The sequence below is a fragment of the Oculina patagonica genome, chromosome 9 (assembly GCF_052425735.1).
Source record: "Oculina patagonica isolate OP01 chromosome 9, crgOcupat, whole genome shotgun sequence".
NCBI lineage: Eukaryota > Metazoa > Cnidaria > Anthozoa > Scleractinia > Oculinidae > Oculina > Oculina patagonica.
Window position 1 is genome coordinate 762,868 of NC_135766.1, and position 13,511 is coordinate 776,378.

General features: G+C 39.4%; 1 protein-coding gene across 3 annotated transcripts; it reads right to left on the minus strand.

Moving 5' to 3' along the window:
• Positions 1-547: 547 nt before the first annotated feature.
• On the minus strand, positions 548-13,383 carry LOC144665276 (uncharacterized). 3 transcript variants are annotated; one of them, XM_078526492.1, is made up of 8 exons: positions 13,293-13,383; positions 13,138-13,214; positions 11,968-12,105; positions 8,505-8,765; positions 4,667-4,799; positions 3,881-4,015; positions 1,737-1,986; positions 548-1,125 (listed from the first exon to the last, which is right to left on the minus strand). In XM_078526492.1, the coding sequence occupies exons 1-8, from the start codon at positions 13,321-13,323 to the stop codon at positions 852-854; spliced, it is 1,299 nt and encodes a 432-aa protein (XP_078382618.1). In that variant the 5' UTR covers positions 13,324-13,383; the 3' UTR covers positions 548-851. The 3 variants fall into 3 exon arrangements, with proteins under 3 accessions (XP_078382618.1, XP_078382619.1, XP_078382617.1); XM_078526493.1 differs by having other exon boundaries at positions 1,737-1,983; positions 3,881-4,018; XM_078526491.1 differs by having other exon boundaries at positions 3,881-4,018.
• Positions 13,384-13,511: the final 128 nt, after the last annotated feature.

Below are 13,511 nucleotides of genomic sequence, written 5' to 3' on the forward strand. Positions count from 1 at the left end.
ACTTTCAGAATTACTTCCAAGAGATAAAGCACTCTAATGTTATAATTTAATTGAACAGAAATGTTCTTTTCCAGTATTGCTTTGTGAATGACTACCATCAAAGATCTAAATTTCAACTTCTAATAAATAACTTAACCAGTAAGATTTTTTTTCTTTACTTAGGCAGACAACCAACTTAAAATTACATCAAATGTCTCATATATTGGTCCAGAAAATACTCATGCCCCCTCCCACAAAACGTTCTTTTGTTTGTACACCCATACAATTTTTCCTTAAGAATTTTCTATAACTTCTACGGGGTGGATATGGATATTTTCTGAAGCTGCAATGTATTTAACTTTAGACTGTTCACAGTGCCCTATTTTCCCATGAAGTCGTAGAGATCGATCGTTCAGTCCGACGGGCCGCCATCTTGGTTCACGAACGCGAGCGAAAACTGGGGAGAGGGCAAAAACTATGGACATCCCACCCCCCCCCCCCTCCCCACCCACGGGGTTTTTGCACTCTCCCCAGTGAACCAAGATGGCGGGCCGTCGGACTGAACGATCGATCCCTACGACTTCACGTAAAAATATTACCGGTAGACTGTGAACAGTCTAATTTAACTTCTATCCAACTGAATCCAAAAGCATCCTACGTCTCCCTACTTGCAAAGGATCAACAGAGGATTGAGAAGGGGTTGGTTTTTTTTTCTGCTGAGCAACAACGTCTTCTATGTTCACCAAACTAAAACACCTCTCAACACTTTATTGAGAGGCAAAAGGTGCTCCATTGGGTACCCTGTGGCATTTGTCGCTTGAGTGTAAGCCCCACAAGGGGGTCCTGTGGTGTCAGTTCTAATACAATTTACTCTATGTAAGATCAATATAAAGTCTCTTCATTCCACATTCACAGCAGAACTTGGCATTTTCCACAGGGTATTTTGTACCACACTCGTGACAGAATTTTGACAGCTTTTTCCCTGCACTGCCTTCTCTCTGACGACCAGTGCCAACCTGAGCTGCAGTCTTGTGCGTTCTCGCTCTGGACGAGACCGGGGCGTGGTCCAATGTTGGCGAGGGGCTGTGACTGTCAATACCAAAATCATCAAAAAGCGTTGGACTTGGGTCTCGGACTGCCATATGTCTAGAAAATAAGATGCATACTGTGAATAATCACATAAACGCCCTATCTTAAATAAATGCCTCGTAACTAATAAACACACCCCCCCCCCTCCCTGAGGTGTAAAGTTTGTATTAGATTCCCCCCCTCTTATAAATGCCCTGTGTCTAAACGATGCCCCCTATTCCCGAGAATCACCTAAAAAACAAAAGAAAACCTTCCATAGAGTAAAATCACAAAATTCTAGAATATATGTTTTTTTATGTAATTTCTTGCTTGACTCAAACATCGAAGAGGCCAACGATGCAAACATGGTTGACCCCGATGATGACAAAGACCAACATCGAACTATGAACAACATCTCGCTGCTTAAGTTGTATTCGCATTGATATAGATTACTCTTCTACACAGAACCCACACAAACTCTACATGTTTTCTATCTATATAGATAATTTTGTAAGAAATAAAAGGATAGAGAAGAATTAGGAGAATGTTACTCTGCGAACGAACTACACATCTTATTAAAAAAGACGGGTAGTTAGAGTTAAAGTGAAATAAAGGCCTCTCTCAAATAAATGCCTCACATCTTTACACTAGTAAGTTAAAACATGAACAACAATGAAAAGGTGACAAACCTGTTTCTGCGACCCGATGATGATGACGATGAGATCCTGTCAGACATTTCTGAGTAGTCTGAGGTGGGTCGTGAATACCTTGATCCTGACCCCACCCTACCCCCATGAGTGTCTGCATTGCCATTCGATTGGCTGGATCGACGGCCATATCGGGCTTCTCTTGTTTGTGTGGCGGGTGATGCTTCCTCGTCAGAATCAAAGTAATTTGATGTGAGCCTTTCGTTGCTTCTTGTCCTGCCTGAAAATGCTCCTACAAGAAGAGAACAAGTTAAAAGTAAATTAAGGCCAAGCTTATTCTAGTCCTATGGAGGGGGAGGGGGGGGGGGGGGGGGGCAACGTTGTTTCACACAGCATGTTGCAATCGTTTAGCCACCTTGTTGCAAGGGGGGTACTCCGGGATCCAAGTGACGGGGATGTGCGAAGGATTTTTGGGGGGTTGAAATTTTCGATTCTGGGATTTTTTTGGGTAAGAGAATTTGGCAGGTATTTTTTTGGGTATTAAAATCAAACTAAAGTGCCTTGGCGCGGCCTTGGCAATTTAGGGGTAATTTGACTTGGCATTTTTTTGGGCGTTTTTTTTTGGTCCCGGATTGTTTTGGGTAATGTCGGGAGACTTAGGGATTTTTGGGGGTCCTGAGTTTTTCCCCCATTCGATCACCCCCGTCACTTTGATCCCGGAGTACCACCCCCCACCCCCCTGGGGTTGCAACACGTCGGATGATGTTGGATCAAGTTTGAAAAATGGTCAAATTTTTCTCCCAACATCGTGCAACATTTTTGGATGTTGCATGATGACTTGTACTTGTTTGGCCAAGTTCACACAACATTGTTTCTTAGGAGCATGCACACTTGGACATTCGGTTTGCACCTACCGACATGCTGCAACATATAATGCAATAGGGTGGCTAAATGCTTGCAAAATGTTGTGCACAACAATGTTGTGCTATGTTTTGTTCAAATTTTGCTCGGTTTGGCCAGCGCCTTCGCAACATCTCACAACATGAGTTTGAACCAACAATGTTGCGATGTGTTGTGTTGAAATGTTGGGTCCATTTGGCCGAGGCTTAATGCTACTTGAAGTGTGGGAGTAAAGTGGCCTAATGCAATCCTTGATTGTCGAAGGTAGCTGGCACCCAGACAAGTGAAGAATCACCATCTACTTCTTAATCTTGACCAACTACTCTGCAAGGCTATTAATTTTTGTCTGGTTCTTTAGGAAAAGGCAGCAGAATCAGTCACCTACTCCAACAATAAAGCCAGCTACTGTATTTTCTCAATTAAACACCTGGTACCAAATAACACCAGGTCTCTAAGTTGGCGTTAAAAAAATAAGCTCCTCAGATATTTATTTGAGGTATAACAAGCTGTTGGTATATTATCCAGATACATGTTTGCAAAAATAATGAATAAAAACCTTTGTTTACTGAACTCAGAGTTGGAATAAACTACATGTAAGGGAGTCAAATATATGCTGGGTCCACCAGGCTAAGTTTGAAATAAATGCTGGGAGCATTTAATCAAGAAAATATAGTACTTCAAAACTTTCTGTCAGCTCTGCCTTATTGTCAGTACACTAAAATGGACTCCAGATCAAACAGTTTTTGTTTGAGACCAGCTGGGCAACATGATAGCCTGGGTACAGCCGTTCCGCTCTGCTCAAAAAAAAATTTAGAGCGGAGCGGGACAGCTGCTGTACAGCTGTGTCATGTCGTTGTTTGACAAAAATGTTTCTGCCATTGTCTCAGTCAGTGATCACTTCTCCCTGCAATCCCCTCATGTTTTCCCAAGTTTCAAATAACCTCCTCCAGGCCTGAGTGCCAAAGCAGGATTAAGCTAATAAAGGATTGGAATGAATTTTGATTTCAATTTCCTCGTTTTTCAATTCAGTTTCTGTTTATATATGTTGTCCTTTAGTTTCAACTTTGACAAAATAAATGTCAAACTCCACAAATCAGTAGTACTAGTAAAAAGAAACTTTTCATTAAAACTAATTGTAAGGAAAATTAAACTTTTCATTTACTTGTTTCTTTTAATTTAATCCTGATTCCACTGGTACAACTGGACCCAATATGCTCTCCTGGGCTGTGGTACAGGTTAGGAGAAAGTAGTGCTTAGCACATTTAGTTTAAAAAAACTTTTCTAACCTGTGTTTCCATTTAATATTTCTTTGTTCCTCTGCTGTGAAGCTGAGCCATGTACTTTCCGTGTCGAGGAAGGGCTGGCATTTGGCACCTGTTTTCTTCTTGAGCTCGGAGAAGCAAGTGGCTGCCTGCTGTAACCTGCTAACGGGAAATTCACTAGTGAGTAATTGAATCAAAGATTACAAATAAAAAAATAAGTGCACAAGTTATGGGGGGGGGGGGGGGATTCTATATGAAAGGGGCCAGGATGCTTGTCAGAAATTTTAATAAGAACCCCTAACAGAGACCGATCTGGGTGTGGCTCAAGCTTTTCTTGACCCCTAAAAGATACCAAAAAACTAAAAATAATATATATAATTTGTAATTGAGCACTCTACTAGGATGAGGACTTCATTGCTGCTAACATTGCGCATGCTTGAACTTTTTTTTTTAGTTTGAGCACTCTGGCATGGCTTAGATGATACCACAAGTGTGGGATCATTTGGGGTAGCTATACAGCTTAACCTCCATCCTAGCATCAGCACTGCACTGATGAGGCCCAGAAGGCCGAAACAGTACTGTCTGCAGTTAGTTATATAATTTGTATATTTCTTAGTGTGTAGCCCTAAATGAGACTGGCTAAAATATTGACGTTTTGCCCGGAACACCCTAAGTGAGACCAGAAAAAAAACGAAATTTACACCCCTAAGCGAAAAGACAAGCATCTCCGCCCCTCTAATATGATAATCCCCCCCGGGAATGCTAATCCCTCCCCCCGGGACATGTTGATCAACAATTAAGATTTCTTACCAGCACTCTGACCAGGTGATGGATACTCTAGCTCTGTTGTTGATTTTAAAGGAGCTTGTCTTGTTTTTCCTGCTGATGAAACGGGTGTAGCAGAGCCTGTGGAACTCTTTTTCCCAGGAAGAGGTGGTTTATACTATAAACAAGGAATGAATAAAAGAGTCTCACTGAGCTTATAACAAGTGCAAACTGCACATATAATGACTTTTAGTTTATACCACATGTCAAGTGAATAGTGCTTTTCGCGCATGCTGATTGGTTAACTCTGAGGCGATTAGCAAAGCACTTAAAAATTCACCTCTGAGCAGATAAAGAAAAAACAAACTGCCTTTGCGCGTCGCTTTGTTTACCGAAAGGGAAGTTTTAATCTGTTAGTTATTCATCTTGTGTGGTATATACATGTAGATTACCTAAACAATTATTCATCTCAGCGTCAGTGAATGTAGTGGATATCCACCACTTTGCACCTCCATTTCAGTAAATAATTGTTAAATAATTATATATACAACTTATAACCAAGCAAAAGGCCATATTGGGAGAAATTATTGGGCAGACTCTTCCTTTTGGTTTTGACAGTAAGGATTTTTACAGCAAGGGCCAATATTCTATCATGAGCAAGCTTGATTAATACAAGAGTCAATTAATTTTCAAAACATTATAAAGATTTGCCATTGATGATTTGACATGTACTGTACTGCACACAAATAGCACACACAATCATTGACAAAAGTGTTGACACATTGTCAATTTACGCCCTTTTTTATTGTTATATGGACCAATTTCATCCTTTTGCCCCACCTTTCCAACCCCCCTCCCCCCAATCAATGTTGTAGTTTGTTTCTAAGAGTCCTTTGCTACCATTTTACAACATTGGATGGGGGGAGGGGGGTATTTTAGCAGAGAGTCATGAAATTTATAAACTAGTGGTAAATTTGTCATAAAAACCGCAGAGCGAAGTCAATGTGTCAACTACTTTTGTCAAAGATTGTCTGAGGTCTATTTGAGTGAAAAGAAAGAATACCCGTTACCTATCTTAGCTCTAACAGGATTATTTCTAGAAAGCACGCTAAATGTGTGGCGTTAGAGTAGTTTTGATTATTTGAAGTTAAAAATAATGTCTTCAGTTGAGAAAATAAAGACAAAACGGGTTCAGATCCCATGCATGGTTCTTAGCGCGTGACTATCTAGGGTCGTATTATTTCTTTTCTTGTTTAAAAGAGTTAAGCGGGGCCTCCGCAGTGATATTCCAGTTAACTATGTTCGTTTCATTGTTACAAAGCAGCCGGCTCATTTTAAGAAAAAGCAGCAATACACGTTCTCTCTAGCGCGAAACCAAATTCCCGGGCGGTTGAGATTAATGTTTAACAAGATCTACGATATCGTGAGGCTAGAAAATACTCCCATTTGTCGCTGAAATTCCCTAAGAAAACCAGAGGTAAATGACTTTTTGTCAAAATTATCTCGCTAGAATGTTTCTTGGCCACACAATTCGCGAAAATGTGTAAATTTGAACGATTAACCACGGTTAACCACGGTTAACCATCAGTCTAGAAAGGATTAGGAATGTTCTTTGTTTACTGATGGTTAACCGTGGTTAACCGTGGTTAACCGTGAATTTTCAAAAGGTAGACACCTTTTGGGCTTGCTGAAGGCTGTTTATAGTAGAAAAAGAGACAATGAAGACTTTCGTATCTTAAGTTAGCTTTTCATGTTTAAAGAAATGCTTAAAACAAGCGTCAATAAAACATGAAGTAACAACAATTGGAGCTGTCACGCGCACTTGTCACGCTTCATCCAACTGCGTTGGATATGTCACAAGGTATATTACATTGCATAAGCGCATTGTTACTTTGACATAACAGTTATTCGCCTAACGGTGAAATTTCTTTCATTATTCCATAAAATGGCATTTGGAAATGAAATGGGCAGTAAACACGGGCTTTATATTTCTTTGCTCGTCTCGAACGATGATTTGCGTGCGTGACCTCCTCGCAGTTTAATGTCTTCAGACACCTCTATGCTATATGCCAAAGGCTAGGAAACGTGTCATTAGTTCAACATAATTTCCTTCTTTTTCAACCATTTTCACATCAGAAATAAGCAGGTAAATGCAGGAGTTTCTTCATCAATTACAGCAGCGGTAAACATTTTGCCTCAATTTATTCCATTTTTGACCCTTTGATTGCGTTATCGTCAAATTCGTTAATGACCTCTAATTAGAAACCAATGAATACAGCATCAATGCCGATTGGACAATTGAAAACAACAGATAGTAGAAATAAATTTATGTCATAACCGATTAATCATTACGCGCTGTTCTTAAAATATATTCCGTTTTCCACCTCAGACAATCATTGACAAAAGTGTTGACACATTGTCAATTTACGCCCTTTTTTATTGTTATATGGACCAATTTCATCCTTTTGCCCCACCTTTCCAACCCCCCTCCCCCCAATCAATGTTGTAGTTTGTTTCTAAGAGTCCTTTGCTACCATTTTACAACATTGGATGGGGGGAGGGGGGTATTTTAGCAGAGAGTCATGAAATTTATAAACTAGTGGTAAATTTGTCATAAAAACCGCAGAGCGAAGTCAATGTGTCAACTACTTTTGTCAAAGATTGCAGATGTACTAAACAAATTATTATTAGACGGACAGACAGACAGAGTTGAATCCTAAGCAAACCACTAAATCTGAGTGAGAAAAATGCTACAACCAAAAAAAAAATTGCAAAATAAAATGTTATTGTATATTATAAGGTGTGGTTCCAGAAACTGTCGATACCCCCACCACGGAGGGAATTTCATGTAAGACCCCCCACCTTTCTGGAATTTCCTTTTTTGTTAAGAAAAATAAACCCCCCACCCCTCTGGAATTTCCAAAAATATATTGCGTACCCCCCCCCCCCCCCCAGCCCCTCTGGAAAAAAAGATAAATTGTATAATGCTCTAAATTTTAGGCCACCTCTCTTGTAAACAGTTATAGTGTATAACTGATCGATTGGAAGATATGTTAAAACGATACATACATGTACTGTTGACCCCCCGGACTGTTGAAGACAAAATACAGAAATTTCCTCAAAAGTAAAAATATCTGGTAGTCACTTGTCAAATTACCTTGTTGTAAAACCATCCATCCCTTTTCATTCCAATCGCTTTAGAAAACCGCTAAATGTATCAGAACACAGATTTGAAAAGTGTTGATATAAACATTCACCGTACATGTGATCGCAAAATTGCTAATGCTCGCTGAGAAAGCAAAATTTAACAGGAAAATTTCAAACAAATAGCCAAAAATAACAAAAACAAGTTAATCTCGAGTTTCTGACATCATTACACTATAATAATATATAAACATCAAACTTTTCACAAACAAGGACAATTTTCTTCGATCAAATGTGAACAAGCAACGCTTGACACCAGTGCATTTCGGTCAAACCATGTGACAAGTTTCAGTTTCACAGACGAACATGGAGGATTTCAGTGAAATTATTTCCTTTCGGCGTGCTTTCAGCAGAAAGAAAACCCGTTTTAAATGTAAAGCGATTGTGAATGAAGAACCCAGTGTGCTATGTTTGATATGTAAAACATTTGTAGAGTAGGTAAGAAACGATTTTTGAAACTAGTTTGCACTGCATCAAACTTGACCGTCAGGAAACGTAAGCTCAATTTCACTTTTAACCCCCCTCCTGTTTGGAATTTCCTGGGCCCTTGACCCCCCACCCATCTGGAATTTCCAATTCACTCCGTGGGGTGATGAATATTTTCTGGAACCACACAAAAAACAAAATTGTTGTCATAATGTTTGCTTAATAAAATTATAAATTACTGAGTACTGTTTACCTGTTTTCGCTTGGCCAGACTTTCTGATCTTGCCGAGGATGTACTTGCAAGGCGACTCTTTTGTTCTTTACAAAATGGTATGTGCCTTTCTGCTGCATGTTCATTAAACCGCCGACTACAGTGAGGACACTGTACGTAATCTGGATTAACCGCAGGTGCAGGAGGGGGCGGGAGAGGTCCACCTGTTTTCTGGGCTGCTGTCACACCCCTGGCAGCTCTGAGGTTGTTGATGAATTCTTCATGTTTCTCTCTCCAGTTTGACTAGGAATGAGAATTGCCATTGGTTACATTATCCAACATTAGCATAACTCAGCTGCCGTCTATTGGCAAACATGCCATCTGATTGGCTACACAGGTGCCGTCTATTGATCATTAGACGGCTCTCAAAGCACGCCCTTAGTTTTTCACTGAATATTTCAACAAATACTTCAAAAAATCAAGTCTAGCGATATGGTGTGTTAAATAGATCAGCCACTGGGTTATGCAAAAACACTTAGACGGCTCGCTCTTGGTTTCTACCGGCTTTTGATTTATTAGTTGGCTTGGGGCTTCGTACCTAGCCTCATCACCAACTATCAGCTGATAGAAACCTCAAGCTTGCTGTCTAATTGTTAATTATACGGTGACATGTTTTAGTTTTCTAGAGATACAGTACCGCTCGCAAATAAGCGTCCCAAAACATACGCGAAAAACGCGTATGCTTTTGCTCATACGCGCGTATGCGTATCTGCGTATATGCGTCTGCGTATGTGCGTATGTGCGTATACTCTGTATACGCGTATGCTCATCAGTATGTATGAGCAAGCTTATTGTTTTTTCTTTTGTCCATAGTTTATTGTTCTTTGATGGCTTGCTATTTCTTCTTTTAAGCCTGGTTCTCATATGATCGTCCCGATCGTCGCTGTCGCTTCTGTCGCTTTAAAAAGTTTGCTTCCACCAATCACCTCAGACTTTGCAAACGACAGAAGCGACAGAGACGATCGGGGCGATCATATGAGAACCAGCCTTTAGAGATCGCCGATTTATGCAAAATAGAAACGGAGAAATAACTTTTTCGTCACTTGACTTACCGGCCTTACCTTTATGATAAATGTTGACGGCGCATCATATAAACTCTAATAGAACGTAGTTTCTACTCATTGGAATCACTTTTCCAGTTTGAATCGCCCATTTACGCAAAATAGAACCAGAGATATTTTTTTTCGCTTCTAAGCCGTGTCGCTTCAATAGGCAATTAATTCATAAACAGTCTCGCCGGCGCGTGCGACCCTTGTGAAGAGACCAAAAGTTTATGTTGTAAGAAACGTTAAAAAACAAGATCAATGTTGACGGCGCATCATTAACTCTAAACTCTAAACTCAAGTCGGCAAACGAAACATTCCACATGAAAAACATCGGAGCCGTAAAGCCTTCCGTGAATATTAAATTGAAAGGCAGACTTGTGACGCGCCATCGCGTCTAGCTTGAAATGAACTTGTTTTATTTTTTTTTTAATTTAGCATAAAATTCCCAGAACCTAAATTCTTCTTGAATGAAACTTGTCTTTATTACTAACACAGATAACGGCATCAATTGTTATTACAGCTTTAGAGGAGTTAAACAAATTTTGCTTTTTTAACGCGGCCCAGCTAAAAGAGTCCAAAAGTTGGCAAAATTTGCATATGTCAAAAGTAATTTGAAACCTTTCGAATAAACTCCATCGTAAATAAATGTAACACAACGCCGCACGCAAGTATCCGATTTAGATTCTTTCATACACATTTAACTGCGTTTTTCTAAAGAAAACTAAATGACAGATTGAACTTTGAGGTTTAATATTTGCGTCTTAAGTCATAACACAAACAATTCGTACGCGTGACATTACACACGTGCTTCATGTTTTGTCCGAAGATTGCCTGATCGCAGGTTATGTTTGTCCTGATTCGGCGGGACCGAGCTAACTCCAACTCGGTTTCTTCTTAAAGTTAAGAAGAACAACACTAAAGAAACTTCCTCGTCTTTAACCTGATGTAGTCAAAGAGTCGAAAATATGCAACAGTTATTTTACATCTTTAGCGAATTCTGCTTTCGATGTCAGCGAGATATTTCCGTGAATGTTTTGGAAACGCACTGTTTTATATCATTATGAACTTGGAACTTTCGGTAAGTAATAAAGATTCTATCATTCGATCGACCAACGCTGTTTTATAATTTTCTCGCAAAGAAACTTTATTTGTTTTCTCCAACAATACACCACAATGAGAACTAAGAGCAATGAATAACAAAGAACTGCGTATGTGCTTACGCTTCATTGCATACGCGCGTCTGCGTATGTGCGTATATGCGTCTGCGTATGTGCGTATGTGCGTATAAGGTGCGTATACGATGGACGCTTATTTCTGAGCGGTACTGTAGAGGTTAAAGTAGAGCTTATTATCTTAGTTAATTTTCCACAATTCTGTTAGTTCTGAATCTGACCATATCAAGGTAGTAGGATCCCCTCTTTTTGCAACTTCCATAATAAATACAGACAACACAATGGACAAAAAAGTTACTACAGACTGAACACCTTTAAATAGTCAGAGCAGTTTTCACTTGTCAATGAGTGTTTGATTGGTTAATTGGTGATTGGTTAAAAAATCTTGTGCCACTTTCTCATCCAATGAGAACTAAAACCAAAATCAATCGTGTCTCGCTCATGCACTTTTTCTCGCCCGCTCCATGTGCCTGCAACATGTATTTTCTTTGAGTTTTGACTGGTTAAACTGGATTGTCTGTGTCCTTTCAGATTGGTCAGAATAATTTATTTGCTTTTGGTTTTATGACACTCAATTGAAAATTGCTTGACTAACACACAATTTTTAAGCTACCACCATGTAGGTCCACTTACTAGGTGATTGACGGCAGTGATACTTGTAAATAAACTGTTGGTTGAGCAAATTTCATAAAAAGTGTGGTAAAAGAGGTCAGTACCAAGGGGAGGGGGGGGGAGTACTCAGGATTTCAAGTGATGGCGATGATCAAAAGATTTTTTGGGGTAGGAAAATTTGGCAAGTATTTTTTTGGGTGGCTTGATTTAAGTTGGGAATTTTTTGGTATTAAAAACAATTTAAAGATTCCTGGTAATGCCTTGGCTGCATAGTTCTGTGAATAATCCACTAAACGTGTTTCTAATGTTTTTCTTTGCGTTAGGTATATCTTTAGGCCATTCCCCCTTTCTGAAAAATTTAATGGGTCAGAAATTTGGCATGGGATTTTTTTTTTTTTTTTTTTTTTTGGGGGGGGGGGGTTGATTTTTGGTCCAGGGTTTTGTTTAAAGCACTAGGGATCTGATGGGGTCTGTACCACCATTCTAAGGAGATTTATGTTGACGTCTCTAGGCAACAAGCAGTTTTGTGATTTGTTCAAATCTTGTCACCTTCCTGGTTTACAATATGCGTGTATGTATTTATTGTCAGGTGAAATAATTTAGACACTACAATACCTTTTTCCCTGATGCTAACTCAGACCTAGTCTTCGTTGCTTTCTTCTTAATATCTTTTGGAAGCTCAGCAGTTCTCTGTTTAGTTGAATCAAATGGCTTTCTCTTCTTCAAGCCTTGACATATTTTTGCATGCCGCTCCTAAGAAAACAATAGGATCAATATATCAAGAGGTTGACAATTTACAATGCAAAGATGACTTTTTCCCCATCACTAAAGTCATACATGTATATGTCTGTTTACCAGCTTCAAAATCCTTTAATAATGATAATGATAACGATTTTATAAACCTTTATTTAATCACAATAAGTATTACAGAGAGAACTTATAATCTTGACCTGAGGTTTGGTCCTTGCTGAGAGTAAATAAATATATTGTATGCTATCAAAAAATTAACCATGGTCAAAAAAGGTTCTTGTCCGTTAATAACTTTGGATGAGTTCATGTATGGGATGTTCCATTTTTTATCCGCACCCCCCCTAAGGATGACAGGAATCCGAACCCTCAATTTTTTGTCGGTGCCCTTTGAAAAATGAAATCCGAAGGGTTGATTGTTTGTCGGCACCTTTGAAAAAAATTTCCGAATGGTCCAAATTTTGTCGGCTTCTTTGAAGAAAAAATTCGAACCCCCCTTAGCAAAAACCCGCCATCCTTAGGGGGGGTGCAGATAAAAAATGGAATGTCCCTATATAATGTAACTCTGTAAAATTGAGGCATGCCGGTCACCTCGCCACCAAGCAATCTTGCCACCAACAAACTCGCCACCAAGAGAAGTCACCTCCGCTCATGGATTAAAGAACGAGGAATACACCAGTTTTGGTGGCGAGTTGGTTAGTGGTGACGAGATACCAAATTGAGTTAAATAAAAGCCAATTAATGAGCCACAGAAATCGATGTCATTTAGTAACAAGTCAGTCAACTGACTTGAGATAACTAAGAGATAACTAAGTTTGACTTTTATTAATAATAACAACTTGACTGTAACTTGGATAGAACATCTAACAGTTAAATTAAATTGCAGAAATTTGTAGATCAATTCTGCAAAAAAACTTTTAGTATATCGTGCTAACATACGAAATAAAAATAGACAATAAAGACACAGAAGCAGCTTTGTCGATAACTACCAGCAGACAGTACAAATACCAAATAAATAAACAAATTAAAAACACCTACAAGAACAGTTGGGTTGAAAGTCCTTCCGCATGACGAACATTCGGCGAGTTTTGTTGGCGAGCCCGTGTCACGGAAAGCTGGGAAATCAAGCAGATTAAAGCAAAAATGAGAAACACGTTTATTTTTCCTCTCTTCAACCACATCAATGAACTCACCGTCGATATAATCAGATGAATAATCCTCCATAAAACTCGTAACCAGGTGCAAATGGTGTCAACACGTCGCCATCTTGAAATTGTTGTTGTTAACCGCTGGCAGCATGTCAAAAACTGCGGAAGTTTATCTCGAAGGCCACACAATGGATAGCTACGTCGTGTAACAATCATCTTCATGACCCTTCATGTACCGTCCTTTCTTAGCCTTTGAGTAGCTTT

What these genes read in the sequence shown, in the direction of transcription:
- LOC144665276 (XM_078526491.1), bottom strand. Translation starts at nt 13,323, where the DNA reads ATGGAGGATTATTCATCTGATTATATCGACG. An exon ending in TTCATCTGATTATATCGACG is followed by an intron (nt 13,215 to 13,292) that starts GTGAGTTCATTG and finishes TTGATTTCCCAG; the next exon opens with CTTTCCGTGACACGGGCTCG. An exon ending in AATATTAAATGGAAACACAG is followed by an intron (nt 1,987 to 3,880) that starts GTTAGAAAAGTT and finishes CTCTTCTTGTAG; the next exon opens with GAGCATTTTCAGGCAGGACA.